This window comes from Pomacea canaliculata, linkage group LG6, assembly GCF_003073045.1.
Source record: "Pomacea canaliculata isolate SZHN2017 linkage group LG6, ASM307304v1, whole genome shotgun sequence".
NCBI lineage: Eukaryota > Metazoa > Mollusca > Gastropoda > Architaenioglossa > Ampullariidae > Pomacea > Pomacea canaliculata.
In genome coordinates, this window is record NC_037595.1 from 7,016,941 (window position 1) to 7,044,178 (window position 27,238).

At 38.9% G+C, this 27,238-nt stretch overlaps 2 protein-coding genes across 11 annotated transcripts; one reads left to right on the forward strand and one right to left on the reverse strand.

Annotated features, from left to right (window-relative positions):
• Window positions 1–3,155: 3,155 nt before the first annotated feature.
• Window positions 3,156–27,045, forward strand: LOC112567026. 3 transcript variants are annotated; one of them, XM_025243468.1, is made up of 5 exons: window positions 3,156–5,197; window positions 18,654–18,989; window positions 20,295–20,488; window positions 20,792–23,093; window positions 23,972–27,045. In XM_025243468.1, the coding sequence occupies exons 2-5, from the start codon at window positions 18,692–18,694 to the stop codon at window positions 24,562–24,564; spliced, it is 3,387 nt and encodes a 1,128-aa protein (XP_025099253.1). In that variant the 5' UTR covers window positions 3,156–5,197; window positions 18,654–18,691; the 3' UTR covers window positions 24,565–27,045. The 3 variants fall into 3 exon arrangements, with proteins under 3 accessions (XP_025099253.1, XP_025099252.1, XP_025099254.1); XM_025243467.1 differs by lacking the exon at window positions 3,156–5,197 and adding an exon at window positions 17,123–17,278; XM_025243469.1 differs by lacking the exon at window positions 3,156–5,197 and adding an exon at window positions 17,163–17,272.
• On the reverse strand, window positions 6,245–16,914 carry LOC112567027 (fatty-acid amide hydrolase 2-like). 8 transcript variants are annotated; one of them, XM_025243472.1, is made up of 11 exons: window positions 16,504–16,914; window positions 15,678–15,716; window positions 15,022–15,057; window positions 14,339–14,705; window positions 12,213–12,432; window positions 11,843–12,052; window positions 11,328–11,447; window positions 10,441–10,595; window positions 9,042–9,140; window positions 8,626–8,810; window positions 6,245–7,829 (listed from the first exon to the last, which is right to left on the reverse strand). In XM_025243472.1, exons 4-11 carry the CDS (start codon window positions 14,519–14,521, stop codon window positions 7,418–7,420), a joined length of 1,584 nt encoding a protein of 527 aa, XP_025099257.1. In that variant the 5' UTR covers window positions 14,522–14,705; window positions 15,022–15,057; window positions 15,678–15,716; window positions 16,504–16,914; the 3' UTR covers window positions 6,245–7,417. The 8 variants fall into 8 exon arrangements, with proteins under 8 accessions (XP_025099257.1, XP_025099256.1, XP_025099258.1 ...); XM_025243471.1 differs by having other exon boundaries at window positions 15,022–15,060; XM_025243473.1 differs by having other exon boundaries at window positions 15,022–15,079.
• Window positions 27,046–27,238: the final 193 nt, after the last annotated feature.

Below are 27,238 nucleotides of genomic sequence, written 5' to 3' on the forward strand. Positions count from 1 at the left end.
TGGTGTGTCACGTGGTGTGCTTCAAGAGTATGACGGCAACACTGTGCTTTTGCTTGCGGTCACTGGCCTGTATAAAATGAGAACTCAGTAGTTGTACTACTTTCAAAAGTCTCCGAGTGTAAGCAGACATAATACTCAACATGGCCTGTATTTTAATGCCTAAATTTAACAGAAAACTTATGTTGACATTATTTTTAGCATTATCACTGTAATTACATAAAAATTGTGCAGAGTTTGAACTTAATTCAATCCTTTCTTAGTGTCGTTGGAGAATGTCCTGTTACTAACATTCATTGTTCATTCTAAGTTTCTTTTTAAAAAAATGAGCTGACAATCATGTGAAGTATCACATAAATATCGCCTAGATGACTTTAAACCGGATAGACTGCTATTTAATGCTGATGTTTTCCCCTTGTCATCTCTCTCTCTCTACAGACACCATGCAAAATTGGTGTTTCTTCTTCGTCCTATAAAAGGCACTGAAAACAAAGAAGGTTGTTAGGATAATGTGTACCCCAAAATAGGGAGGCTACCTGGGAGTGAATCTCACGTGAATCCCTATTTTTAAAATAACAATTCTTCCTCCCTCTCACAACATGCTATTCGCAGTAATTTTATGGAGCAAAAACTATATTATGCGCATGCAACAACTCACGCCCAAGCCTCCATGAATACGATAAACATCAAAAGCCATTTCAAACGCCGAAATAAAAATGACCTTTTTAACCTCTCAAACTCAGGTGCGCATCGTGTCGACACCAGACATTGCAGACAACGGCGGTGACAGCTATTCCTCGCCCTTGGATTTCCGCGACCGACGTCGACAGCAAGACAGCGTCGACAGCGACAACAAACCGCCGACTCTGCCACCCAAGCTGGAAGCGCGAGCGTCAGCCGTGGGCAAGGCGGACGCAGAGGAAGGGTACGCAACTCTCGAGAGGAACAGAAGCGGAAGTGCAGTGGAGAATGAAGAAGCAGACGGCAGTTACAGCCATCTTGGTCCGGCGCCGGGAGTCGTGCAGCGCCAGCCAGAGCTCAGACAAGGCAGCAATAAAAATGTCAGCACCGCTGAGGACTGTCTAGAGGAGGCCAGGTGTAAAGAAAATGATGCCTACGTAGGTGACGATGTTTTTGATTGAGGTTTTGCTTATTTGTTAAGCAGATTTTTTTAAAGAAAAGTTTTTAAAAAAGAAAGAAAAAAGACCTCACGCACTTCATTACCTTCCTCAGGTATTTGTGCAGCTGTAGAGCTGATCGGTCTCCGAAGCAAACAGGGGATCTCTGTATTATATTCATTTGAGAACCGCTTTGTTCATCTGCCGGGTTAACGTGATTTTCGAATATACTCTAAAGAGATGTGTAGCTTTTTTTTTTTTTTTTTTGGTAGGTCGGTCGTTTTTTTCACTCTTATTTAATTTTGTTGTTGTTTTGTTTACCGTTGGCAAGACCTTTCAGCCGTTCTTTGAGACGAATGAGGACGTGATTTATGCGTTTATTTATTTATTTTGCTTTGTTTATGTTTTGATACCAGAAGCATTCTTTGAAGTGGGATATTTGTTGGTCACACAGTCCGAAAATAAAGTAATATGCGAGGATTGTCTGTCGATCTTATGGAAATGCATACCGTTTGTCCGATCCTCACCTCATTTGGCAAGGATGCTCTTGTCCTGGAATGTCGTAGCCTTCATATATATGTTGCTCCAGCGCATGCTTATTTATTTTTTTTTTTTACAATTATTTTCTATATTCTAAGATGTCGGTTGCACCAAATAAAAGGGAAAAAAATGTACTACGCAGAGTCAGTTGCATCCATTACGCAAGGTAGACATGGACAAGGTGGTAATAGGAGATAGTATTGGCGAGAGAGAGAGAGTTCAGAAGGTAAACGGATGTCGGTGAAGGAAGTTGAGACGGATGTAGATATATCTGAGAGAAATAAAGCCACGACTTCGTTCTAAGACTGATTGTCTAACTGTGACTAAGCCAACCGGAGACACTCTGGTGGTATGATACATCCAAGTGGTATGCCAAGTGGTGGGTGATAACACCTTTCTCCCTGTCGCTGTAAAACCTGGGCACTTCGATCAAGGCATCAGCAAGTTCATAACTCTCAACGAATCATAAAACAATTTCAAGGGGAGTAATCGTTAAATTGTAGGAGTGGGAGGAAATTGTCGAAAGTGAAAGGGAAAGGCCAAATGTCCCCATCTCTTTTCTTTTTCTTCTTTCACGCGCTCGCACACACAAAGATGCAGGCTTTCGGAAATGTATTGATACATATACTCCATTTCCCTCTGTTCAGGCCATTTAACCACATCTTTGCATGTGTGCATAGAAAGTTCTCAAGAGTATGCAAATTTAGCTAAAACGGAAGAAGTGCACGCAGCATATGAAAGGGTTTATTCACATCCCCTCCCTCAACCCGCGCGTGCGCACGCACACATGGACGGAAGCAGGCGAGCAGCACCGGAGGTAAATGACAGATAAAGGATGCTTAAGGTAGTACTGTGAAAGAAATCTTTTGTCCATTTTTCCAATATACTATTTTATTAAGGTGACCAGACGTTTCGGGGGCGAAAGCGGGACACGTGCCGATGATGGTGTCGTCAACGTCAAAGAACGTCGAAAAAAGTGATTTTTAAAGACAACCAGGACATTTGATGGACTTGCCAGAAAGCCAAAAAGCGGGACATTGGGCGTCCCTCCCGATGAGCAGGCGGGACAAGAGGTCAAAAGCGGGACTGTCCCGCCTAAAGCGGGACGTCTGGTCACCTTACTATTTTATATATGTCATCACGGGCAGAGGCAGTTTCACCTAGAGTCAGAAACCCGTGCAAACTGTTTTAAGTACTGCGCATGTCAGAGACAGGCTCCAGTCTATTATCAGGTGAGCTCTGCATTGTGAGAAGGGCGCACACATGTAAAGATGCCTAAATTTAGCTGAGTAGATGAGAAAACTATGTTACCAGGGCCCGTAGTAAGAAATATGTGTAATATCGAAAGCAGATCTTCTGGTGTTCGGAGCGATAACTAAAGAATTTGTTATTTCTGCCAAGAGTAAAGGACAAGCAGTTACTCATTGAGCATAACCTTCCACTACGTCTCAAACAATAATAACTCTCCTCGCAAAGCATACTGCACAAGAAGTCAGATTTTTATATAACTTTTAATAACCACAACAAACATAACTTTTGTTAAATTTGTCATCCTAAATTGCTGGAAGGTGCAAATGTGTGTGTGGGGAGGACTGACGCAGAATGTCTCACGATGGCACAATACGAAATTATGCATATATATATATACACACACACACAGGTAGAAAGTAGGTTCATGTGCATTTCTGGATCCCATTTTTTGCATTTTCGGCGAAATATCATGCATGTGACTAAGTTTACTGTAGCGGTTTGACTTCTTACAGCTTTGATGTCTGCTCATCGCTATGTGTACAATATCGGATCAACGTCTGTGCTTATTCCAAAAAATGTTTTGTAATTAAAGTGTTTGGTTTACTGCATTTATGTTGCTGAAATGTTTGAAGGCATTCTGACAAAGTTGATGCAAAATATTTGCCACCAAAGCTGAAAGTCATCAAGCAAAGCTTGAAGCAAAATTATGTTTAAAAATGTGTAACCCCATTCCAAAAAACGACATATCCTATTGATCAAAATGATGATCATGTTAAATAGGAAGGGACATCAATTCTAAGTCATTAACTGTGATACAATTGCATATTTACATGCATATTTGAATCACGAACGTCTAACTAAAGATTTAATTAATTCAGTAAAAATGTGGAAAAAAAGTATTTCAATTTTTCAATTGAAGAATGAAAGACCACCTCCTCCACTCGCCATTTTTAACCGCTTGACCAGCCTTAAGGCAAATAAATGTAAATTTTAACAAGTGTAGCCTGATTTTACAGAAATAATTAAACTTTGGGGAAATTCCCTCAAAAACAATGTTACAGCGTAACAGAAAAAAACAAACAATTATAACGGCTGTCAACTAGGAAAGTGAAGAGCGGTAGCAGAAGATATTACGAGCTTTTTTATTGTCTCTTAATTATTTTTGTGTACATTGTTGACTACAGCTGGAATCTGTTTCGTGCTCTTGATGTTTGTCATTATTTTATAAGCTCTGTATTAACACGTGACACAAGCTTACATTTCATAAGCTCTATAGTAACATGACAGTCAAGTTTACATTTATATTTATACTTGATATCAAAGTACTTGTACCCGGTCTTGCACTTTTGCTTGCCTCAAGGTGGGAATACTTTGGAACTAGAGGGCTCCTCAAAAGGAAGGTTTGCTCACTTCGGACAAAGAGACAAGAGGAAAAACTCTTGATTCAGACACCATTCAGCTTTCACCAGGGGAGAGGGGCGGGAGTATATTGGGAGAGAAAACTCCTCTCTTATCCTTCCATAAATTAACATTATATTTGCATATACCACTGCACGAACCTACTTTCGCGACGTTTTGTGAGACACCAGTAGAAAGTTGAGCTTTCGTTTCTACTGCCTGATATACAGTGTATATAATTATATGCTGGTTTCGTCTTTTCGAGGTAATTGTGGGTACGTGTGGTAATTTCTAGAAAAGTGAAAGCGCTAGAAAAAAAAAAAAAGGACGTATAGTCGAGTTCTCAAAGGCCGACGTGATATTAACGTTGACATAACGTTGAGGTATGTCTCTCTCTCTCACACACTCTCTCACCATCTAACCTTTGCCCTGTTACGCAAGAACTAGAAAGCCCCAGTGCGTCACTGTGAACTAGTGTTGCCAATCACACGTGATGTAACTGTAGTATCCACACCACACCTTCAACAAACACGTTGTTTGTCAGTAGCCGACGTTATCCGATTGGCGGGATATAAATAGATCATGGTGAATTCCGTTTTCATTGTGCAGCAGAAGCGTTGGTTCTAAATATAGTAACACGAACTCTCTCGTACGGTTGAGTTGTTAGACAAAACCAAATTATATCTCGAGTATATTACTCATTGACGGGTACGTGTGCCCACAGTTCACTCTTTAGAGAACAGTGTCATTACTTCCTACAAGGTGGTGAAGTCGAGTACCTGACATTATCATCTCTAACCTTCGTTTGTGGTCAGTGAGTAAATTTGCTTTGAGTGAATTGATCGCATCGACTGACGACATCAGAGAGGAAAACTGCCGTCCAGCTCAGTGAGGTAAGGTCTTTTTTTAAATGTAAAATCTCCGAGATAAATTTTAATGGGACGCACGCTCGAGCGAGTGCGCACACGTGTACAGAAAGACGATTAACATTTATTGATGTGTATTTTTTGAAACAATACCCGTATCAATATGTACATCATTGTGAATTTCTGAGGATAACAAAAAATTTGAGCCGCCTACGGCCTACGCGCAAAATAAGCAGTTTTGTGTGGGGGATAGGGGGTGGAGAGGGAGAAGGGAATTTTGAAAATCAAGTCCGCCTTTTAACTTGAGAAAAACCACCCATGAGAGGAGGGGAACTAACCTCTACTATTAAAGTTGCCACGTCATCCCACCACGTGCAGGACAAAGCAACAAGATAAACATTGTCAGCATAGTAGGTGGTTTCGTTCTCTCTTGCGTAAGATATCAATGCCTTCAACATTTTGCAGTTATTTCATGATTCAGCATACAAAACTACATGAAAGTTTGACTAAATGACATCGTTTAACTACTTATTTCACCATTAAAAAAAAATCCTCTCGTCATTTGGAGATATCCAGCCGTCGTCGTGAAAAATAAAGAATTGCTATTGTCTCTCTCGGGAACACGGGTGCAAAGAGACAGGTAGCTATAGGTGTCTATGGCATTCGATATTTGAAAGATTGAAGAGATGATAAAATCCTTGTTTTACAATTCGTTACATTAACTTTGCTAAATATCATTTTTAGAAATTTCTTGTGACAACGTAAACTAGACAGGAAGAACAAATGGTCCCATGCTTTTTATCCACTTACACCTTTGATTGGTAGTTTATTTAATGAAGATGTAACCTTTACTCCTTCCTCTGACGGTAGTTATTATTTAACACACGCGCATCTTGTTAATGGACATTTGACTATATTTGATACATAGTTCGCACACACACATACACACGTTTGCAAGTTAGAGGAGGAGGGTAGTATTAAAGAAGGTATCGAGTGGTGACGAGAGAGGCGACAGTTAACATACTGATTTATACTTAAAAGTCGGCGATTTCATTTAAATACTGCCTTTAAGTCTCAAATTGCGAGGGATTTTTATTTGCACATCCTATAAAACAACTACCATGATGATTCATTATAAATGAAAGTTATGATTTGTTTGAGGCATCAATAATTACTATTATGGCGCAGAAAGATCACGCAGAAGTGCTGAAATTGTACTAGTCTCCGCCAGGCTCATCTGCATTTTACTCCCGTCCTATAAAGCTGTAATGTTTTTACTAACATGCTGGCTGCAACGTTTTCATTTATGAACCCGTATCTTCTGGGGTGGGCAGATTTTTCCAATTACAGCAGGACTCAAAACCTTCTGATCTGCTGTCGGGGGCACTAGGGTATAGAGGTATACCCTGGGTTTACTTCAAGGGCATAGAGCATCTTGCAACATGAATAATAAACTGCAGAAAAAACAGTCTACCCTTGAATGAAAATTGCAAACATCTACCAGTTTTTTTTTAAATTTAAAAATCATTAGGCTAAAGCATGTAGACTGGCTATCACATATGACAATAAGTATTTATCAAAGCTGAGCCCTTTGACACTTTCAGGGGGAATGTATTGAACAGAAAAGTGAGGTGCAACAGTTTAGTATTTGGCATTCGTACTGAACAAATGATAGTGATCCAAACAAGGGCATTCTAAAGTCTAGGACTCCTAAAGGCTTACAATTTCTCTAAGGCATGAAGCTAAACAGGACTACAGAGCTGTAAATTTCTGTCCTATGAAACAAATAACAAAATGTACAGTAAACCTTGTTTTGCTCTGCCAAGGTGGGGCTAAGGATCACAGTGATTGGATATAATCAACAAAATCCTTTGAGAAAAAAATAGTTGATAGGCTTGAACAACAGTTTGGGAGCATGTTATAATTGGCTAGACGAAAAAATTATTTTAAACATGTCTCTTAAACGCTCCTGGCAAGTGGCCAGGCCAAACATGCTGATAACTTGTCCTGCAGATTGCAATGTATGTACCTGTCAAGGACTTGATAGATCCTGAGTTGCATGTATAGGTTCCAGTTGCTATCCCCCATTGCAGTTTCCAAGAAGTTATGGGCTTCAGCCACTTGTAAGAGGGATATAGGATCGATGTAAATTTAAGGCCTGGACTTGTTCTTGCCTGTTAGTAGATGGCATGAAAGCTCTCAAAGCTGTTGGGATTACCTGGATGTCTTTTGGTATGCACACACTCATTAACTTCCTCCAGGTGTGACCCATCCCCCAAAAGCTCGTTCAAGTTCCTGGGCGACAGCAATAGTTAAATGGTCTTGATATGGTGCAGCTACTACTTGCACTCCAAGTGGAAGCCCATCAGGACTTAACCCCAGTGGAACCTGGGTCACAGGCAATGCCAAAGCATTGAAGATGGCAGTGTAAGAGAAGTTTAAGGGGGTTAATAGTGGGTAGTTGTGGTAAGGGGCTGTCACAGGATGAGGAGGATACAGAAACACGCCGTCGTCTCCCAGGAGAGTGATCAAGTTTTTACGTAATTCACCAAGCAGGAACAATAAATGGGGCAGACGAGGATCATTCTTTGGCAACAAATTTTCAACTATCCCAAGACCAATGGCAGGAAGAGTGTGGTCTGACCGTCCACCCAACCATCTGTAAAAGAAAGTGATATTACTTTTGAAGCAGTACTACCTTAGGCAACTACTATAGTAGAACTTATGACAGAACAATAGCTCAAAGTTATGAGAAAGAAAATGTTCCCACCTCATTCCATTGTGAAATTGCACTTTTTTATAAATCCGAATAAAATTTATTTTGATACAGATTTACCCACAATTGATATCTTCAAATTCGTGTCTTCCTTTTCCCCTGTTAAGGGATGTAACTATTTTCAAATGTGATTCCTCTAGCTAAATGACAGGATTTTGTCCATTTTTGCATGCACAGTTTAGCAGAAAAAATGATTGAACATGACAGAAACTGGCTTAGACTGATGGTGCGACCTGCTTTTCCGTCTCAGACTCAAAGTGTTAAAGCTAGTGTCAATAATGTGTCCTGCTCTGCGCCTCACTACTAGCACAGTTACTACTGTGCCCTGCCCCTCATTATGCTAGTAGCAGGTCATCTTACAGGTGGTACTGTGCCCTACCCTGCACCTCACTACTAGCAGAAGTCATCTTACAGCTGGTATTGTGCCCTGCCCTGCACCTATGCTCTAGCAGGTCACTTTACAGTCAGTATTGTGCCCTGTCCCTCATCATGCTTGTAGCAGAAGTCACCTTACAGCTAGTATTGTGCCCTGCCCTGCCCCTCACTGACAAGTAGCAGGTTACATCCTTCCCTCCTACTACACACACTGCTCCTGCAGAAAGGGATGTAACATGGTTTGCCAGCTTCTACAAAAGGAATCCTATGGGAGGCAAAAAAAGTGCAAGTGAATGATACAGACTTGAAAATTTCTTTGAAGCAGTTGATCTTCTGCCCAGTGTCCTTCCCTCCTGCCATGAAGCAAGCAAAAGGGATCTCTGCATCTGAAGCCATTTTAGCTGACCACAGATCCAGGCTGTATTTCATAAGGCCAAAATGCACACTTTCTACAGTTGCACCACACTCTTGGCCTAAATGCTTTGCCGCCTGGAAAATACAAAATTTATTGTTTTATTTAATATCCCTATAAAATATTGATATAAGTAAAAATAATAAACAATAACTAACATATAATTCCACAAAAAGGAGCCTTCAAACCTAAAAAGGCATAAAATATGCAACTATGCTGGAAATATATAGAACTTTTGTCAGTTTCTTTCTTTTTTTTTTTTTTTAAATAAACCGTCACTGATAACCTCTGTAGTAAAGACTACCCACTTTCTGGAGGGCTTGTTGAATGCTTTGGTCCACGTTACTGGAAAGCAGGCTGCCTCCATCATCATCCATGCTTAAAACTCGCAGCTTACTGAGGTCGACCTGTAAAAGTTATATTCTGTTGCTGACTAACAGCATGCTAAAGTCCAACTGTAAGACATACTGGTTGTAGATTAACAGCATGTCAAGGTCAGCCTATAAAGCCTTATATAGTAGATGATGATGATAAGATATTGATAAAGCACCCATTCTTGCTGCAGCAGTTTATGGTGCACACATGAAAAAGCTCATGAACACTTGCACAAGCACATTGACTCACACACACACACACAGAGACACTATGGAGGAAAAAAAGGTAAATTTTAAGAGATGTTTTGAGGAAAGAGTAGATTTCTGATGATTTTGGAGTGGAAGTTCATTCCAGGTAAGAGACCAGAGTCAGAAAAGGAACACTGACTAAATGTAAAATGTCTGGTCCAAAGAATTCCCTGCCTGAGGGAATCAGAAGAGAAGTAGAGAGAACATGGTGGTGTGCAGACATTTATATTTTATATTGAATACTTTTAGAAACTGGGAGCCTGTAGAGTGCAGTAAAGATAGGAGTGGTGTGATCAGCTTTATTATTACAGAAAACGAGATGGGCAGCATTGTTTGAATATGCTAGACGATATGGATGGTAAATTCAGGAAGGCCAGCACAGAGTTACAGTAGTTGATGTGAGAGTGGACTAAGGAGATAACAAGTTTAGTTGTACCACTAATAGGAATGTTTTTGAATCTGGCTAATGCATTGGAGGTGAGAATAGAATGCCTTAGCAGTATACAAACTGATGCATGAACAAGTGTTGTTGAATATGACCCACTTTTTTTAGCAATCACAAATAGGAATGGTAATGTTGTCGAGTCAGGGAGGGAAAGAGTGAGGGAGAAAGCTGAGCAAGATTTTGACGTGCCAACAAGAAAATTGCAAACATGCAAACCTTGTCCAGCCACAACTATAAGCATGCTAAATTCTTACTATTAACTAATGTTATTAGCATGATGTTATTTCTTAGTATTAATTGAGAGTAGTGATGTGTGATGCACACCATATGCAACAATGTGGTGCTGTAGTATAATGGGAATTTTTTTTAAAACAGATGTCAAAAAGGGGTCAACATGGGAAGTAGATTTCTCAAATAAAGAAATAATTAGCATGACAATGTAGCAGACCATCCACTTATGATGGAATTCCAAAGAGTGTACCTGTTGTGTGTATATGGGGGACATAATTTCAGGACCTGATGATGCATGTTGTAGGCCTTTACCTCAGTGTTTGCCTTAAACTTCATTGTTCCAACTTATTTTTTTAAACCTTTGCTGTATTATTTTAACTTGAGGTCACATTTTGATACCTCTCATACCTCAGTGTCAAGGCGTATTTTGTTGGCAGTTGGGCCAGCCATGATACGGAGGGCCAAGGGCAGGTCCTCTGCATACCGACATATTGGTCCGGTGGATAGTAGTTCTATCTGCCCACCAGTAGCAGGGGGGTGCTGTCCATCGTTACACACTAAGTCTGGACATAAACATGTAAGGTTTCTGAACATTCAAGTAACAAACAGACCGATAGAAGAAACTCATTTGTTCAGGTGTCAAGTATAATGCATCACCAGGAATTGCATGGTACTACACTATATATACACACAAACACCTCAACTACAAAAGTGAGGTTCTACTAGCATGTCAGTATGACATACAGCTAAAGCATCCCAGTGATAGCTTGCTCCAGATGATAGAAGTATGGAATCTTGTGGTTGTTCCATTGGTAAGGTATAGGGATGATGAGGCACTCCAGTGACAAAGCATATGGGTTTGAGGATACAGTCAAGTGGCTTTCTCACCCACTGATTGTTAGCATTACATCATCAAACTCTTTGCACTGCCATTCAAAACAACTCCCCAGAAAAAAACTTGCTGGTGGTTTTAGCATTACACTCTATAAACCTTTTGAATACTTTTAATAACTGACCACTTAACTTAAGACTGGAAAAGCCCTAAACACTCTTGTCCAGACCTGGGCAAAGGCCGGCCCACGGGCCGGATCCGGCCCGCCTCCTATCTCTGACCGGCCCGCCCGCTGGCCTGCCCGCCAGTATATATACTATATATACAGTATTGGGTAAAACTGAGTTAACTATATTAGTCCGGCCCTCTAAAACCATCTCAATTTCTGATGCTGCCCCTTGGGAAAATTAATTGCCCACCCCTGCTCTTGTCTTTGCCCAAACAGTTGGTGCACTCTCCTTACCTTTGCTTGGACGATGTCCAAAGACTCCATTGAAAAAAGCTGGCATACGAATGCTGCCACCAATATCTGATCCAACTCCTATGAGTGATGCTCCAGCTGAAATGATGCAACCTTCACCCCCTATAGAAAAAAAAAAACCTGAGTTGTTTTTGTTGGCAATTATATTGTGAAAATAGACTGACATTTGTTCTGTCATCAAAATCTGTCTTCCCCAATGAAGAAATCAATACATTTCAGAAACTCATTTAATTGCAAATTCTCACAATGCTTAGAACTAGCTGCATTCAATTATAATTTTTTAATGGATAAAATTCTGATTTACTGCCATATTTGCTTCTACAAATTGATTCTTCCTCATTGGCAGCATACACAAAATATAATGTCTACTTATTTAGACCCTTTCCTATGTCACCATGGGGTCCTGACAACTGTTCAGTCCATTTGTGGCTACCAGTCTTACTCTTGTAAAGCAAAGCCAAAAATAATTTTAACAGAATTGTTGCTTTTTCTCCAACCTGAGCTTCCACCTACGATCTTTGTATCATCGTAAGCATTCTTAGTGCGGCCATACACCCTGTTGGCAGACTCGTACCACATGCACAGTTCACTGGTATTGGTGCAGGCGAATGGGATCATGCCTGCCTCTCGAAGGTTATGCACCACTGGTGAATCATGGTTTGCTATCAAGCCTTTCCTGCTGACTAGGCCAGAAGTATTTGGCATGCCTTGATGACAAAGCAAAACAAGTAATGGATGGTTATTGACTTTTCAACATGAAAATATTGACTTCATGATATCCAGATAAACTATAGCTTCACTCATAATAAGAAAGAAATCTCTTTAGAGAACTCACATTCTCATTTCCAAAATGTGCATAAAACTTACCTTTGCAAGCAAATGCCTCTTTCACAGTAAGAGGCACACCCAACAATGGTTTGTCCTTGACACTCAACTCTTGCGGCACTGGTTTCAGGCTCAACAGTCTGTCCACCTCTCTTGCCTCTTCCAAGGCCTCTGTATATCTTGTTGCCACGACGGCATTGATGATTGGATTCACTTCTTTGACCCGATCAATATAGGCCTTCATCACTTCTTCTGCAGTTAGCTGGAATTAAAAAATCCAACACATCATTGGTAAGCTGCTGAAAAAACAGCCACGTTAATTGCCTTTATAACTTGGGTTTATGATCCAATATAATAAAACAGAACAATGTGCACCTGTGTTCATTTACTTCTGTCCCTTTATCTGGATGGTCAATGGGAGAAGAACAGGCTGGGGGAACAGAAGCTTGTGATACTAGATACCCCCGTAAAGTCCAAATATTTTCAGTTTTTTATAGAATACACTTTTTTTTAGTTTTTATTGGGTTATTATTCAAACCAAAAAAAAATATACTAACAAATCTATGCTTGCTCAATGCATGTTTATCATAATCAAGACTGAGTGAATGTTCATAACATTTAAATGAAGTGAAGCTCACCGCATAAGAGATAAAACTAGAGGAGTTAAGAAAAAGTTGTCCCAATATTTTAATCTTTTACAGTCTAAAGTGTAGTCAAGCAGTGACAAGTACTCACTTGTTGATACATCATATTTAGATAATTACAAAAAGCTGCCTTATAATGTTGTGTATTCTACAACTCAGAAAAGATCAACCATGGTAGACAAATAATGTAAGATTAATCAACTTTTATTTACATTCCTGCAATTAGATTCAACTGATAAGGGACATTTATTGACTGCTTTTTTTTACAAATTACAAAGTATTTCACTAACTACACACTGTAGTAGGAGAAAGAAAATTCAGTCAAGTATTGAATTACAACAGGATCTTACAACAGTTTCAGTTTCATCCTCCTGTACTGACTAAGTTCTCAGTTTATAATCATGTCCTTGAAAGATGTTATACAATATCCTTCCTATTTCATTCTAACTTTAGCCATAATATAAATAGCATGTATATTTATGTATATTATGATCCACATGTACAGAATAAGTGAAGACATGAAGTAGAGATGCGGATAAATAAGATAAGGACGGTTTGTGTTCTAGGTAAAATTCTGTGTTGCGAGCTCCTCACAGACGAAGCCAAATGCTAGCTGCCAATCATCTAATGATAAGAGATTATTTCTGAATTGTTCCATAGGTGGTGAAAGCTGACAAGACATACAGGCCTTTACGGACCTAGACACCAAGCTTGACCTATAAAGCCATTGGTATAGGACAAGACCTAGACACCAAGCTTGACCTATAAAGCCATTGGTATAGGACAAGACCTAGACACCAAGCCTAAATTTTGAAGCTAAGGTTGGTTGTGATTAGGACAAGACCTAAGAGCTGGTGGAAAAGTAGGAGGATGAAACATAAAGTGACCTTTGAGATAAAAAAGATGAGACAGGAAATGATTGGACTGGTTATTTGTGAAACCACCCACAAAGAATAAAATGCTATGAGGCTGATGTGAACAGGCAGCTTCTAATGCATTTCTGTGGACTGGAAGGAGTCACTTGACAAATTTCCGTAAGCTACCACATCACCAAAGTTTATACTAAAGAGTGAATTTTATTTCTGAAAGCTTATCTTCACTGACTAAATATGGATAAATACTTTATATAATTTGCTTAAATATTAAATGACAAGCTATAACTTGATTATGAAGTGTGTTTGAGAGATTAGCCAGTATGAGAGAGGTAAAATTAGAACCAAGTGTATTAGCAGGAAGAAATTACTCTGTGGATATGTATGTTTGTGTGTGTGTGTGCGCACATCGAAATTTCCTTCAGGATAAATACAAGACATTACATAGAGTTTACATTGTATTTTACTAGGATAATTGGTACGATGCATCTACAAAATATCTCAAATGAAGATAAGATAATAAAGAATATTGAATCTTGACAATTTTAAAATGTAACATACTCAAATGCTTATATACTCAAATTACAAACATGACTGATAAATCTTAACACAACAGAACAAGAATGCGCTGCACAATGCTGGCATGCCTTACCTCTCTGGACCGAATCTTTTGTGCAAGAGACTTTGCACTCTGAAGCAGTATTGGATTGGTGACTTTTGATACACTCTGTCCTTTAGGCCCATATATTAGGTAGAATACAAACCGAGACAGTGGCCCAAGAATGAAAGTGACAGCAGATAATGTGTAATACAGAAATTTGTAACCGATGGACATGGTTGAAGATGCTGGTTTCTTCCTTTTTCCTAAAAGACTAAGGCCCTATAGTGTGGAATATAAAACAGTCTACTATTAATATTTTTGTCCTCTTCATTTTATGACATAATTTGATGTCTGCAGTCAATGGCTTCACGTTGTCATGGAGATCCGCTGTGATTCAATTTGGTTGGTGTTCTTGCAGCTGTAAGAAGAGAGGCATGTAACTGTTAATAAACTGTTCATAAAGTAAGCATAGAAAATGTATCTAAACTGCCACTTACTCAAAATACATGAAACTGACAGAGCCAACAGACGTGCTACAAGTAACCTTGAGTAAAGCAGCAAACAAATGTATAAAAAAAATATTGATCATTGCGCGCATGCAAAACCATGCAGCAATGTTATTTTTTTTTTCAAAACTTATATTCAGTAATTTCATGAACCAACTTCAGAACTGTAAAACAAAACTGACATCACTCTAAATTTCCCCAAAACAAACGTTTTTAGAAGCACTTTACCAGCCTGCAGCCAAAAACTTGACTTTCCGCATTTTACTGCTGACAAATTGTACATAACCTGTTCTTACAAATGAGAACAGACTATTACTTCTGAGATATGCAGCGTACAGATAATGAAATTTAACACAATAGAACAATGATGGCTGTACTTCTGTGTGCAATTGAAGGTGACTGCCACATGGGGACACTACTAATTAGCCACTAGTAATTGTTTTATTTTAAAGAAGTATGGAACAGAGGACTGGAATAAAATGGACTCTTGCAGGCTACAGACATCTACAGGTCACTCTTATGTGTTGTGTTCCTTTGCTTTTAGTTTAAAGGTCTAGTGGGGTGCAAAATATTTTCTAATAACAGAGAAAAGTTTAGTGCAAGTTATTTCTACAAATCTGTATGAATATCCCTTTTCATTCTTGAGATACACACCTACAAAAATCACATAAATGTATTAATGTACAGTCCTTATGTCTGTGCTGTTGACCTCTTTCTGCACTTTATTCAGTTGCTAGAAAAAGAAAAGCACTTAACTAGACGTTTAAAACTGGCGGTAAAAAAATGGATTGAGTACAGGTTACCTATCTGTCATCAAGCTACAAAACAGCAGTTTTCGCTTTATGAAAATTGTGAGTTTAGCCACAGGGCATCTAGGCACTCACCTAGTTATTTCATGCTGTGAGTCGAATAAGCAAGCAGGACTGAAAAAGTATCAGAACCCATTTTATGCATAATTTAAAAAAAATATATTTAGGCCTGACATGAATATCCTAACACGAATAAAATGCTACAAGGCAAGTGAGGTACCAAAACTTCTTGTACAATACTATTTTTTTTTTTTCAATCTGGTGTGTAGTTATGAAGTGGCTATATGTGGTTATCTGCAGATGGAGATTGAAAGACAAGCTTAGATACTTCATATGCCTAATGCCTGCGATGCAATTCTTAACAAAGTACAAAACATGGTAGAGGAGCCAAGAGAGGTTAATGACAAACTTATATTTACGAGGGTAACAGAATAAGCAAAATTTATGCTCACTTGCAAACCTTGAATGTGATTACACACACCCTTCTATATTTCGCAATGTCGATCGTTCGCTGTCAGAGCTAGTGGAGTTTGCCCCCCAAACGCCGATCGAGCATATTCTTACCCCGATTTCTTCGCTAGATTTGCATGTATAAAAGCTACAAATAGCCTAGTTGAGCAGTAGTTACTAAACATGCATCTAGCTTCACCTTCGAATCACACTTCATTTAATCACCTTCAAGGTATATACCTAGTAACAACTCCCGAATCAAACTCATCAAGATATATCGACGTATAGTGTCTGTAGAAAAATAAACCATAGCAGAATGGCTAACAGACGCCAACGGTCTAAGGACAGTTTTTACTCAGAAACAACCTGGGATCCCTCTCAAAATGTTTAACTCTTAAAAAATGGTTTTGATTGTTTAGGAGTAATGATAACTATTCTTTATATCACTAACCTGCAGACGTAAGCGGAAGTTGTGGCCAGTTGTTAATCGTACGAAGACATGTGATCTACATGTCAGGTCCTGTTGATCTCGTCTCGGGGCTTACGTATCTGCTTCCCTATGAAAGTTAAAAGTTATCTCCTGGTTCTCCGGTTTTCTTCCTCGCGTCAGGACATTTTTTTGCGAGCACTGTCAAATGTTAACAATTCTGTGCTTACTTATAAGCAAACAAAATATAAAGGAAAGTTATGTTGCACATATGCAACAATATTACTGTTAGGGTTAGATACCGGATAACTGCATACAGTGATATAATCACCAGAAAAGTATGTTCATTGTGACAGACTTCTTTTAACTGTCTATGGAGACACAGAGTAACTATGTTCATCATTGTTAAGAAACAGCAGATTATTTGTTTACGTGTTGCTGCACCACATGTCTGTAGACCTGTAAATGATATTTTTTTCACCTTCACTGATTCGAGAGCTCGTGAATCGTCTGCTCGTTTGCGCATTCGTTCTTTTGTCTAATGATTATGAGTATGCAATATTTATTGCACTATAAAATTTAAAAAGCATATGAATTTTATTTACAGACATATTTTTTAAAGATTCTATATTGAATCAGAAGTATATGTGCGACGCATATGTATGACGTCAACCAATCAACAGGCGGAAATTTTTAGGGGATTTCCCTTAAAACATTCCCCTTTTCCTTAAGGAGGAAGGTACATTCATCCTAAAAGATTTGTTACTGATCTTCCAAGAACTTGTGGAGCAGAGTATGTGTAAGTGTTTATCCACTGGCTATTCGAGTAAAAGAGATGCTTGTGTATGTAACCTACATATATGAACTTCGCGAACAAACTATCGATCAAAATATCTAGAAATAATATTAAGCAAATATTTTTGTATTTTCGTTTTAAAATTGTGACTAAGGTCTTCTGCTAAGCTTGATAATTGTTGTGAATGAGGAGATATAATGATATATTATCACATTCTCAGCAAAATTTAAACTCGTCCCGTTTTGTTTTGTTTCTATCGTCAAGACATATATCACTTCAAACTAAAACGTACCATGACATTGTTTAGCGTATGTTGAACAGAGGGATCCTTGAAAGGACGAAAACTATAAACACATAAATATTCCACCAAAAGCAAAGGTTGTTTTTGTTTGAGTGATACTTAGGAAAATTTAAAGCAAATGCTTATTGTAAAATGTGTGTATGATAATTAACATAGTAAAACATGCAGTAGTAAAATTAATGTTTGCAGAAGAAAATTAATGTTTGCAGACATCTTCACTTATATATTATCCATGTACAAGCGTGCATATGTAGCATTAGCTAAACTTAGTAGCTTAAGCAGTTCGTTATCTGTGTGTTTAGTTGCTTAAACTCCTATCTTAGAAATAGAAGATATTTTTTACAGTATATGTAAGTTTTGTATGTAGCATTTGGTTACCAAAAAATGTGTATTTATGCATCAGCACATGTATATATAAGTGAATGCATGCATGTGTATGCTTGTCTTTGTGTGAAAAATGGCAGTTTGCCTGCCTGTTTATGTATAGTGCAAAGATAGTTTTGCAATCTGTGTATGTTGAATATTACCATTTAGTTTTTTTCCAAATACTGTTTAACAACCACATACTTTTCTGTATGTTGATAATACACATCTCTTCCTTTTTGAGATAACATGTAACCATTATTGCTGATGGTAAAAGTCTTCTGCTTATGTCTTAGTCTGATGTTTCAAGACCTTGCATCTTTAAAATTAAGACCTTATAACCTTTCATAGGTACAGGAACATTTCTAGTCGTAGTAATTCAGTGAAAATAAATGGAGTCTAACAGATGCCATTCCCCAGATGAGCCACTACTAATTGTTTAAAGGTGGACCTTTTAGTGAGTGCTTTTTAAAATGGTTGTGCCCGGGTGAGAGAAGGTATGGGGTACCCATGGAGCAGTAATGGGACTTGTGTGTACTCCTACCTTTCTTTGCATGAGCAAAACCATTCTTATTCTATGGTTTGAAGAAGTTTTGCCTTTAACTTGATGAAAATCAAATATTAAACCACTAAACAAAACAGGCTGCATGTTGTGATCAATTATTTGCTATATTGTTATCACTTGTAATTTTAAAGGGATGTACTATTTTTCAGAATCTGTGTAAAGGACTTACAAGGAATCAAAGTACAACATGGCAAATTCATTATATGCTTATTGGATGCAAAAATCACCCCAAAAAAAATCATTAAGGAAACGTGTTGAGAACAACATTGACTTTGACCAGGGCAAGCGAGGTTACCCTATTTGTTTCAAGAACAAGGAGTCATTCTACCTGACAGAATTGCCAGATCTGAGTCATTTGCCTCCAAGCTTGAAGCAGCAAGCACTTGAAGGAATTGAGGACAAGGACATGAAGCAAGATCTCCTGGCTGCAAATCTAATCAACTGGTGTAGCAACACAAGATATCTTCTTCCATTAACAGTACCAAGTAATTATTTGTTGTTTGAGAAAGAGAGAGACTGCATGCATGTTTGACAAAACTGTGAAGGTCTGTACATTTATCTCTGTCACTTTTTTAATAGCTGTTAATGCAGAACTTAGTGAACTTGCGATGCCTGAGTCTGGAATGAGCCATTCTCAATCTCGTGGTGGTGTATAGTTTTCTTATCCAGTAGAGGATGCCATAGAAGGTTGGTGCCAGGGTAGTTAGTGCTCTGTACTTAGGTGAGAAGGTCTCTAGGTTAAGATTTACCCTGGTATGTGACTGAGACACACCCAAATGCATTCCTGATTTATCCGGGTAAATGTCAGTGTGGCAGAAAGAGAGAGTAATGCTCTGGCTATGTGCTAAACATTGTCACTTATGTTGACTGCTGCTGTAGCCAATTGGAAATGGGACATATTCACCACCTACCCAACATCAAATTTTTTAAATGTGCACTGAAGACACACCTCTCCCTTGAGCATTACTTTTAACAACAATCCACACAATGCTACTCCTTTTTCACCACCCCTCCACCCCTTTCCGTTTATTGCTACTTTCCTACTGTCTTATTCTGCTGAATCACGACACTCATAGTTGTTGTTACCTGTTTCCTCTTTGCATTTTTATATTTTTTCATATTAGTCATCAGTGTTGTTCTTCATCCTTCCATTCCTTTGTTTGTTGTGTATAATGTCTGTCTCCTTCCAGAAAGTCCAAAGGTTTTGAAACTGCTGAAAAAGTAAATATTTGAGAATAAAAATTGTAAAAAGCTATCTCATGATTGCTGATATAAAAATTGAAAGAGTGTAAACTGTTATTGACAACAACTTTACATCAACTCTGTATATAAAAACTGCCAACAGTTTTTCTGCTATGTAAAATACCCAAAAAAACTTAAACCTTGTAATCTAAAGGAAATTGTTTTGAGAACATTTCAATGGACTAATTGAACTTGTGTTGAGATTTGGCTTCCTGTGTTGTTGTAAGGGTCTGAGTGGAATGAATAAGAATATGCTTAGCAGCAGACTTCCCTCTTAGTCAACCCAGCTTTTGGAAATGGCATCCTGACTCCATAGAAGGTTGAGTCAAGAAAAGGATATAAGCTTTGCCCTCACATAAACCTGGCCCCAACAACCTTATAAGAAGTTAGGGGATGACGACCTACCAACCACCTCCATCACTTCCAAGCTGTTACCAGACAGTGCAAAAAACAGCTTTCTTTCTGTGTCTATAACACTGTGTCTCTGTGCTTATAACACTATATCTAATCAGAATGAGATAGATGTATGTTGCTTTTTTTTTTTGCAGGAGATGGAAACTGCTTGCTGCACTCGGTATCTATGGCAATATGGGGTTTTCTTGATGACCAGTTTCTTCTTCGACGGCTTTTGTGCTTTGTCCTTAGCACAGACATAGACCGCCGATTTTACAGCCGATGGATTAGGCAGAGACAGCAGCAGATATCTGCACTAGTCAATCAACTGTTGGAATCAAATACTGAGGTTAAGCAGTTTTCTAATATTGCATAAACGTTGTTATTTGAATGTTTTCATAGAATTACATTTAGTCATTGCAAGGATATGTGTGTTTTGAGGTATAGATATGGGTGGCTTGAACATTTGAGAGGTATTCACCTGCATTTATAATTCACACTGTATTCTTGCCTTCAAGTGAATGCGTATATGTATGTGTGAGTGAGTGTGTATATATATAGATATATGCAGTATGTTAAGTGTGTATAAAACAAACAGTAGGATTTATTGATTGAACAAACTTTATAATTAAAATTTGTGAATTCTTTACAGAGCTTGACAAAGGAATGGAAAGAAATCGGCGCATGTCTGGATCAAGTAAAATCCGCACCCCCTGCTGCTCCGCATCGCTTTCTGGAGCCAATTCATGTCTACACACTTGCCAACATTCTACGAAGACCAATCATCATCATAACAGACCCCAAAGTTCGGACATTTTGTGGTCTCACCCTCCAGGACAATGATATGGGAGGAATTTACCTACCGCTAGAGTTCAACTGGTCTGAAACCTGTCGCACACCTCTTTTGCTGGGCTATGCTCACAGTCACTTTTGTCCATTGATTTTAGCCGAACAGACTACTGGACTGTCAGATTCCAGGAAAAACTTAGTTCCCATAGTAACAAAATATGAGCAGCTCCCTTTGAGGTTTCTGCTAGAGGGAGAGGAGCCTGAGGTGGCAGAGCTGCTAAAGAAGTATCTGAAGGTGAGAGAGACTGTGATAACAATAGATAATGAACTTCGTGAAATTCTTTGTGCTGAAATACAAACCAATACCCCACAAAATGAATTTAATCTGATGAAGGACTACTTCAGGCAGTGGGAGGGGCAATACAGACTGCAGCAACAGCGGTTCACACCTGTCGCTGGAGACACTTGCTTTTCTACACCACACCATCAAGGCCAGACAGGAGTGGGGTTGGAGTACCAGCCTCAGCAAATACTGAGTAGAATACTGCCGCCAGGAATGCCACCTGTGGCCATGCTTCCAGGAGGCCTGCTGGGATCAACACAAGCACAGCAGATGAGGCTAGAGCAGCTGCAGAGAACTCCACCAGCACTTTCTCCAGGCATAGTGCGCTTAGGGGTGGGGAACAGTGGCTTTCCCTTGGCAAGCACATCTGTTCCACTTCACAGTCCTCCTCCTCCAAAGGTAGGTCAGTTAGAGGGCCAGAATTTAAGTTCTTTAGAAGGCAGGCAGTGTATCACACCAAACTGTACATTCTGTGGGGATCCAGCTCTTGGTGGGATGTGCAGCGTCTGCTTCAAGGACTACACCATCAAGGATTCTCGCTCAAATGCTACAAGACTGATGATGGCGGAACTGCGTCAGAATCCATCAGCACCGCTGTTATCTGGAATGGCAGATGAGGAGAGGTTTGAAATGTCAATGATGGCAGAAAGATGTCTTGGAAAGTGTGGCTACAGGTGTTCAGTCAAAACCTACCCTTACTGTCATGAATGTGCTGAGAAGTATCGCAGAAAGGCACAGGCAAAGATCAGTTCTGAAGCACAGGCTAGCAAAATCATCTCCACGTCTCAAGCTGCAGCAGCAGGGACAGACATTTTGCCTTCATCTTCACGAGCACAAGAGCCAATCATCTGCAATAAATTTACTTCAGAAGCTGTTATTGCTGAGGCTTCTTGTGCTGCCCCTAACTCCAGATCAGAATCAGTTCTGCATCAGTCTTCTGCATCTGCAGGTAACATAAACGGCAGAGAGGCTGCTGCATCAGTTGGAAGCCTTGCATCACCAACCCAGGCTCTTGCATCTGTGAATCTTGTTGCACCCCTTACACCACCAGATGAAGGGGATCAGGATTTGTTTGGCTCAGGAGTCAAGTCGCCAGCATCCTCACGGCACCCAAGTCTTGTAGGTTCCCCCACGCCAGCCACCATGATGGACCCACAGCCGAACACAGCACAGCAAGCAGTACCATTTTCCTATGATCAACAGCAAGAAAATAAGAATTCAGGTTCAGTACCTACACTCAGAAACCCACCAAATCTAGAGATCAAGCAGACAGAGTCACCTGCAAAATGCATCCAGGAAGGATGCCTTGAAATGGCTGTCATTAATAAACTTTGTGGCAGGTGTTTTGTCTGTAGAGATAGAGATGAAAGAAAAGGGGAGGAACCTGCTTCAGAGGCACAGGAGGCAAGTATCAGCAGTGCTCCTCTAGCTCTTGGAGCAGGAAGTTCGTCCCCCAAACCAGGCCTCATTCAGGGAGCAGAATTGGCGTTGAACCTGGAAAATGAAAGCCACATGTCGAGCGTAAGCAACCAAGCTCATCCGCAGACTGCACTGAACTATAACCCAGCTTATGTTAGAGAGTGGGTGGCTCAGATCAGTTTAGGATTTCCAGATCGTCACGGGAGTGAACTGGGTGAGCAAGATCGTCACGGGAGTGAACTGGGTGAGCAAGACCTCGTCGCCTCAGGATTAGCCTGTTTCTCCTCCACGTTTCCTTGCACCAATTCACAGTGCTCTAACCGAGTTACCAAGCCCAACCAGCTTTGTTCTGACTGTACTGAAATACTCAACAAGGCAAGAAGAGAGCAAGACTTCACGCAAGGTGTGTGAACATTTGAATTTAATGCTTTTAATACTCATCTCTACGAGATAAATATCATACTTTTTTCCTTTCTTCTAATTTCTTTTGCTTAAATTGCTGCAACATGAAATATGGCTGACAGCTATTGTGACTTTTTGAGTTGTGTATGTTCTTTCTTTGTGCTCCTGGGGATCACGCCAGTCAGACCTTGATCCCCTCTCTGGTGACAAAGAAGGCTGTTGTTTGTAGGTCCTCCTTGATCCCCCAGAGCATCTCTTTTAGTTTGGCTACCTGTGGCCACTGCTTTGTCCATGTTTTGTTGCAGAACTGCAGAACATGTTGAGTGGATTTGTTCATACATCAGAATGATACAGTGTACAGACACAAGTCTTGTGTCTGCATGCCTTTTGAGGCAGTGTTCTTTTGAATGTGGTGGTTCTTATTTACAGCTTAAATAAGGACCAGTGTTTGCCACCCAGATGCAGTTTTTGGCTGGTTTTATGATTTTTGTGCATTGTTTCCATGTTTGCACAAGAGTGTTTTATTAATCCTTACATGGAGAGGCCACATAGCCTAGTGGTTAGCAGAAAGTGATGAGTTTGAGGTCTTGCTTGTGTCTCTGGTTAGAAACTTCGCCAGCAGCTGTTTAGCAGAAGTGGGTACAGGATTTATCAGGGAGGGTAGCAGTGGTTTACTTTGTGGACGAATTCTCTTATGAATTCACACTAGTGAAGTATTTTTTTAGAAGTTTCTAGAAATTGCAAAAATCTCTATACACCCTTACCTACAAAATATTGATCGTATCGTCTTACTCTTAAAAAAATTTGTTATAAATTATTTTTTTAAGTTCTTGCTGACACAGTGGTATATCGATTTAAATGTCTTATTTTACTCAACAGAATCAGCAGCAGAGAAAGCACAGAGGATTCGCCCATCCAACACAGTCCAAGCTCCTGCAGCTCATCATAACACTACCAAATCCCAGCTACGACCAGCCACAGCACTCATAGGCAGACGCGGTAAGCCTTGCTCAGTCCCTAATTGTGAACTGTTTGGTGACCCGAAGCAAAATGACATGTGCAGCAAACACTACTGGAGCACTGTGGGAGCCAGACCGCAGCTGGGCAGAAACAGTTCTAACATCAGAGTTGCTGGCAACCCATACGAAAGTGTACATTTTGCTATGCCCGAATCGATGGGCAGCGCATGCTGCTTGCAAGGATCCATTTCTGTACCGCCACCTTCATTTCCAGTTGCAGAATCATTAGCAAGTGCTGGGAATGATGATTTTGCAGGTTTGCGTACAACTGCCAAGTTCAACGACGCCTACAACCGGGTGTTACAGAGGCCTGAAGGCATTCCTAGATGCAACACCTTAGGGTGCAGAAATTATGCCAGCAAGAATGGCCTTTGTAACAGTTGTTACAGTCAGAATAGTAATTTTGAGGAAGCCAGAAGGTTTGCCCTTCTTGGTGAAGATCAAATCGGCTAAATAGAACTGTCAGTAGAATGTTGGTCAATTCTTGGCTTAGGCGTATATCAGTGACATGGCATGCTGCAGGTAAACGTCACTGACACTGACGACAGCTCATCTGTATATTTTCAGTTCATGCTGTGGAAGCCTAAGGACTTTTGTTATGTTTCTATATAGTTTAACTTATTTGAATTTTCATTAAAAGTTTTCACTTAGTATAAATACCTTTAGGTGTTTCTTAGAGTCAACTTTACAAAGAAAATAAAGAAGCAATAGGAACATATGTTAACCATTGTGTTATGATAATGTGGATAGGATTCATGTAATTCTCCCATTACAAGTCAACATGTAATTTAATTATTATGCTAATGTTTGATGTAGAAAAGTGTTTGTGTAAATAACTGAAGAACTTTTTCTCACATGCTTTGATTCAATTAGCATTCAGCACTGAATTCTTTCTCCTCTGTCCCCACCTTTCACTTTATCAGTGACATTTATTGACATTACAAGTTACAATAAAATTACTTTATGAATACTTTTAATTACATACTGTGTTTAGTTACTCTACGTTCTAATTACAATGGCACCTTTGAAGCTCATAAGGTTTGATATGAGCAAGAGTTAATTTCGCTTACTAGGAGTAAACAAACATGATCATGACTAAGTGTGCTATTGCTGAGACGGTATCATATTTTTGAGCATTTAAAAGCTGTCTTCACAAAATTTTTTATTGAAATATACATGGTAAATATTCTGTCGAACTATCTACATAAATTGATGAGTTTTTTGCTAATAAATTGAGACAACAAAAGTCACTATACTGTCATAACTGTGATCTGCTTGCATAGTTACTGAGAGGCATTGATGCTAACTCAAAGAATACAGTCTCAATGCCTTCATGGCTTTATATGTAGGTTGGTTAAACTATTGGTCACATACACCAGCTGTATGTGGCTGTTATATAATAGCAATAACAGTCGAATGAAGACACATCTCATTCCATGAACATTAATTCATGGAAAGGCACTTCATTTTGTATAGTTTGTTGAAAGCAAGCATAAAAATATTTCAATGAAAGGAAATAGAAAAACAAAACATAAAAGGAACTAATTACAGAGTGCATCATGCACCAAGTACCAAATATTTTGTAATTTTACTGTAAGTTTAGTACAAAACTTCTGATGTGACATGCCAATTTATCAGTTTAATTTTGACAGATGTTCTCTTCATTCCTAATCTTGAAAGTTACAAAAACCTGCACCTGACCTTAAAGTCCTAAGCTTAGTTTCTTTTTGTCTATTTGGAAACAAAATGTATACTGTTCATTTATTCTAAGTATAGCTGGGGCAAAAAGATCTGCTTCCATCTGCATACACACACTGGTTGATAGAAAAACACAGATATTCATTTACACTTATAGATGTTTGTCAAAGTTTGCTTCAGTTGTCACTTGTTTTGACTGACGGAAAGAGCACCAACTCATGCTACAGATCTCTTGAGCAAATCGTATAAATATCATTAATTTACTGTTTTTATGTTGCATTGGTGAAAGTAGCTGTCTAGGAAATGTTAAAATGTGTTTCAAAAGAAGTCTAAAACTTGGTTCCCATCTGTATGAATCCTGCATTTACAATAAACAAACCATGTGTTTTTATTTTTTGATGAGGCTTAAACTTTGACGGTACTATTAGTCATCAGTTTTTTTTTCACTAGACAAAATTTGCACTCAAGTCGTGTGCCAGAATTATTTTTACATTTTGTTGTTAAGATTAAAATATTTTAACTGAATGTTTATCCACCAGTATGGCAACTTCTGAAATCCATGTCGGGTTTTAATTACAGTAGGTTAAAAGTCAGGGTTCAGTGATTATATCTACTTCCGTGATTTTTATGCAGATATATGACAATCTAAACTGTGATGAACTATAACTAATGCTATATTAAGTTTGTGTTGACTATCAATGTTTGTTAAAAGTAGCAGAACAAGAACAAAATATAGAACTCAACCTACACCTAAAATTCAGTTCATCAGATTTTAGGGATCTAGCACATATTCCACATAACAAGATGGTTATTATACATCTTTTATATATTTATATTATAGTATAAATTATATTCTCACTTTGTTAGCTAACAGAAAGACTTTTAACAATAAAAATGTGGATTAATACGTTTATAGCATAGAGCGCATTAAGATTTTTAACACTACATGTAGTTCAAAAATGTCTTGGCCTTAAAGCTTTTGATTCTCATGAAACTGGCGGCTTTGTTTACCCCAACTAAGGAAAGTCATTCACAGGTGATGACCATGACATCAACTTGACAAGCCTCAGCTGACACCATTGTAATGTGTACCATGATGCTAAATAAAAATGTGGAGAATTTCATCAACATCACAGTGAAATTCTTCTAGCAGCTTTTGTGAAAGTTGTCTAATGACTTATCATGCAAGGCTGCGTGTTTTCCACCAATTGATTAAAAAACAAAGTTCAAAGATGCTGCATGCTGAATAATTTTTGTAAGTTGGTCTTGTATGGCCAGCTTAGAGAATGAATGTTTAACTAGACACAGTACTCTGAACATCACTGCATTCACCTTTCAGTTTGGAGTTCAATTAACGTTGTTATTTATAGTTACTTTGCAATGTACCTACTCACTATAAAAGAATTTCTGGAAAAAACTGGTTAGCGCA

Excerpts from the sequence above, each read along its gene's own strand:
- LOC112567027 (XM_025243475.1), bottom strand. The coding sequence starts at position 14,521 with ATGTCCATCGGTTACAAATTTCTGTATTACACATTATCTGCTGTCACT. Across the intron at positions 11,448-11,842 it reads GATCGTAGGTGGAAGCTCAG|GGGGTGAAGGTTGCATCATT; the intron begins GTTGGAGAAAAA and ends TTTTTTCTATAG. Across the intron at positions 7,830-8,625 it reads TGCTTCAAAGAAATTTTCAA|ATGGTTGGGTGGACGGTCAG; the intron begins GTCTGTATCATT and ends TTTCTTTTACAG.
- LOC112567026 (XM_025243468.1), top strand. The coding sequence starts at position 18,692 with ATGGCAAATTCATTATATGCTTATTGGATGCAAAAATCACCCCAAAAA. Across the intron at positions 20,489-20,791 it reads TGTTGGAATCAAATACTGAG|AGCTTGACAAAGGAATGGAA; the intron begins GTTAAGCAGTTT and ends AATTCTTTACAG. Across the intron at positions 23,094-23,971 it reads AGAGCAAGACTTCACGCAAG|AATCAGCAGCAGAGAAAGCA; the intron begins GTGTGTGAACAT and ends TTTACTCAACAG.